The 4,190-nt window shown below is 41.7% G+C and overlaps 1 protein-coding gene across 1 annotated transcript; it reads right to left on the bottom strand.

The window, feature by feature from the left end:
- Positions 1 to 979: 979 nt before the first annotated feature.
- On the bottom strand, positions 980 to 3,719 carry c1galt1c1 (C1GALT1-specific chaperone 1). Its single transcript, XM_080035210.1, has 2 exons — positions 3,580 to 3,719; positions 980 to 2,631 (listed from the first exon to the last, which is right to left on the bottom strand). Coding segments are annotated over exons 1-2 (975 nt in total). The 5' UTR covers positions 3,581 to 3,719; the 3' UTR covers positions 980 to 1,657.
- Positions 3,720 to 4,190: the final 471 nt, after the last annotated feature.

Below are 4,190 nucleotides of genomic sequence, written 5' to 3'. Positions count from 1 at the left end.
GCATGGGATCCAATCAAATATATTCACGCTTTTGCTTTGTCTTTGAATTTATAAATTGGTAGAAAGGACAATAGTAGTATTAACGTATTTGGTTTATTGGTCATGTAGTGTATAGGTAGATTAATGAGTTACCTGTGTACTTTTCAATACAGGATACAAGTATGTGTACACTAAGGAGTGGCAGGGCGGCAGCTTTGGTTGCCACCTGTTGCACCGGTTTTATTTTGCTCCTCCTTTTATTGTATAAGGCTGGATACATACTATGCTTGCTGTCAGGCAATTTTTGGTCATATAATATTAAGTTAAGTTAAGTTAAGTTATCTTTATTTGTCAGTTGTACACGAGGCACATTGAAATTCGTCTTTTCGCATATCCCCTCTCAAGTTACCACACTTCGGAGGGGGTCAGAGCGCAGGGTCAGCCGCAGTACAGCGCCCCTGGAGCAGTTTTGGGGTTAAGTGTCTTGCTCAAGGACACAATGGTAGAGATGGTGGGCACCGTAGACGCAATACCAGCCTCTGCTAGTTTTACAACTAACACCCTCCTGTCCGGTGCCTGGGATCGAACCAGCTACCTCATGGTTACTGGTCGGCCACCTTTTCCTCTAGGCCATCCTACCACCCACACCCCCCATATTTACACTTGGCTAAAATGCTATACGTAATACAACAGCCCTACAGAAAAATGTCACCTTCATAAAAGTTTATAATTGGTTCTAGTGTGGTTGGTGATTCAATTAAGAGGTTGAGGTATAAGGTGGTCTGAAATTGTACTGCATTAATGAGAGATTAATGAGAATTTATATTTTGCCCAGCCCCATTCCATATATGACAATGATGCACATAGTGTCAATAAACTTTGTTATCTGATTACACATTTCAATAGCACCAGGGCATCAATGAAAACTAATTTATATATTTTTTGCAGAACTCTTCTGCACATATCGCCTTTTATTAGTTCTCGATGGATCATTCAACACCACAAAACCACATTAGGTTTATCCAGACATTTATTTTATTTACTTTTGTTTAATGTCAGACAGGATAAATGTACTTAACCCATAAGTCAACATTACCGATTATCCGGTATTCTATTCCATTAGGCTGTGAAGGCCGAGTCTTCATATTTGGTGATAATCAAAATTAACAAGGCAAGGAATGCCCTGTATTTAGAGCTGGGTCGTTGGTTGATTTTTGGTGCTTCCCTTATACAATCATTCAATCAGGTGGTTGAGATTAAAAACAAAATAAAAGTTCATAGCACTTAAAAATATTAACAGAAACTTGTCATTTTCAAAAACTAATAACACCAGCTAACTCAAATGCACCTTTAAGAACATGAAAAGACAAACATTTAAGATGCATAATATTAAAATATTTTAAACTACCGGATAATCTGGTCCCATTTCACTCGATTAACATATTACCCAACTCTTATCTTGATTCAAAAGAATGGCACTGCATCCCTGCACCACAAAGGAATAGGGTGCTGATTGTGCCAAGTGCAAAAGGTACAAAGTACATAAAAGTGTCATTCCCACCCAAGATTATCCAGTTTACAAACAGCATAACAAAACCGTCTTCACAAAGTTAGGTTTGCCATCATAGAAGCAAAAAGTTTAAAACGCCACATACAGCTTGAAGGACAGAGTCTCTCTCTAGTCATTATCTGAACCTTCAGGAGGGTTAAACAATAACGAGTCATGGAAATCGTGGCCGTAAGGACGAAGTCTGTAAACTCCAAACATCATGACCTGCATTTGACTTGGTGACATCCCATTGAATGTCACTGCCATGTCAGAGCAGCAGCCCTTCACTACATCAGTGGGGTTGTTCTTCATGCTGTCCGATATCATGCTATCCAAGCTCCTGCTGTTGAACAGGCCCTTTCCAGATGCATCCTCTCCGTTCTCTGCGAAAACACCTGTATATTTAAGACACACGGCCAGCTGCTTGTCCTCACTCAGCTTCCACAGGGCACGTCCTCTTTCAGGACATTTCTCCTCGTCCTGGAACACATGGACTAGCCTCTTCAGCGCTTCGTAGCTCAGAACAATGCCACTATCGTACGACACATACTCGAGCTCCCCTGACTTCACTGCGTTGCCCAGATAGAAGGGCTCGCTGGGGTCCTTTGTGAGCACCAGGTATTTCAGGTTCTCGATTATGGCAAACGTTGTTGGTTGGGCCACAAAGAACCAGCGCAGGTCTCCGGCGTTCTCATAAGCATGCTTCAGAGCTTTCCGTAACCTGGCCCAGTCGTCTTTTTCATTCAGGTCCACTGCCTCCAGCGCCTTAGAAGTTTCAGACGTATAAAACACGGCTTTGTCGCAGTGTTTGCTCCAGGTGTCGATTGCAGTGGCCCAGTAAACAATGGCCTTAGGCTGGACCATGATTATGCAAGAGACACGGACTTGATTCCTCAACTCCTCCAACTGACCGTCAGCAAGGTGCCTCAGTTCGTCTTTACTCGGGCCCTGGACATGATGATGGTGATGGTGGTCCTCCTCCTTCTTGGACTCTGTGCCGGGGCTGAAATTACCCAGGAGCGACAGCACCAAGCAGAAGACGCCTCCCATGATCACCCCCTTCATGAAAGAGCCGCCGTCATACAACATTTTGGCAGCAGACACTGGACAAGAGAGGAAATGCATTAATGAAGCTGTAGAAATGCTCCTCAGTAGAGCAGAAACAATTAGTTGATAAAAACAACAGCTATTTAAAAAAAATCCTTGTTTAAAAGCCAAATATGACACATTTTCATCTTATCACGTGAGGATTTGCTACTTTTCTGTGTCATGTGATAATAACTCCAATATGTTTGGGTTTTGGAGTTCCGGTCAGAAGACACAAGCCGTCTAAAGATAATTTAGGAAATGTTAATGGGCATTTTATTACTATTCATTGCCCAAAAAGGCCATTGTACATAACCTGCTGTGCAGCCGCTTGTTGTTCCTCTGGTGGTATTGCCTGCATGTTCACCCATTGAGAGTCTACAGTTAGCCTATTAAATGTGCGTTTTACTGGCATATTTCTGGACACCATAAGAATCTCCCAGATCAACTAACAGTAGAATTAGTAAGCTGATTACTTATTTGCATTTCATTTTCAGCAGGATTCATACTTTTGCTCTGTGTAAAGTATATATTCTAAGCACTTGACAAACACTGTCCTACTGAACGTGCTGTCCCTGCTGTTGAATGATGACAAAATTGTGTGAGTTTAAATGAGTGAAAAGCCCCTCATTAGGATCAAATCTTTAGAGTAATGCTACACGACAAGGCTCGTCATCGAAGATGAAGCAGCTGGAAAGGTATGGGTCGACTGATTACATTCAACGGCTGAGCATTTAAATAATACATCCATTCGTCTGACTCTGCTTTAACTTATTCTGAACGTCGACATTTAACGAGCAACTTAGGCCAGCTGACACCGACGTGAGGTAACATTAACTTCATACCAGCGAGTACTGTCACTGACTACATAGTTAGCATAACTGTTAGCTTTCTATCTCCGCAACACGGCTAACTCTTTGTGAGCAACATAAAAAAGCAGATACAGGTAATTTGGTATAACTCACTCGGTTTGCTGCCCTGCCAGGCGGTGCTCCTGTTTCCTGATGTCTCCTAGCCCTATCTTCTGGTCGGGTGTGATGACCAGCTGTCAGCCCAGGATAGGTAAAGGTAAATACCACCAACTAGTAAAAGAGCGCGGGCGACTTCCGCCTTATGACGTCACGTGACGCCACTGAGGATTCATCTGAATCATTTTAACCATAAACTAATAGCCTATTTTGTCTCATGTTTTGTATTATCTTTTGCACATTGTATAATTTGAACAATAAACTAAAACAGCTAGCCTATTTTTACTAATGGTTTGTATTATCCTGAGTAAATTGTATACTATCCTATTAGAACCTGTTCCTCAGGTTAATTGACTAAAAGCTGTCAAACAGGATAGAAACTGAAACTGGAGGAAAATATGTCTTACCTGTCACAAATGATGCATTTACTTTCCATGTCACTGCAGTCTCTTCTTGATTTTTGTACTCATGTAGGCTACTTTTCAAAAGACAGATTTTGGCTTGTCGCTAAATGTATGCTGCTTTAAAGGTGCAGTGTGTAATATGACATCATCAAGAAAGTTCTACAAAGTTCTAGAATGCATCGCTCCCTGGGTAACCCCAACCCT

The sequence above is a fragment of the Ammodytes marinus genome (genome assembly GCF_949987685.1).
Source record: "Ammodytes marinus genome assembly, chromosome: 10".
NCBI classification, from domain to species: Eukaryota; Metazoa; Chordata; class Actinopteri; order Uranoscopiformes; family Ammodytidae; genus Ammodytes; species Ammodytes marinus.
Note: the sequence above shows the minus strand (reverse complement) of the source record. Positions and strands in the feature narration are given on the sequence as shown.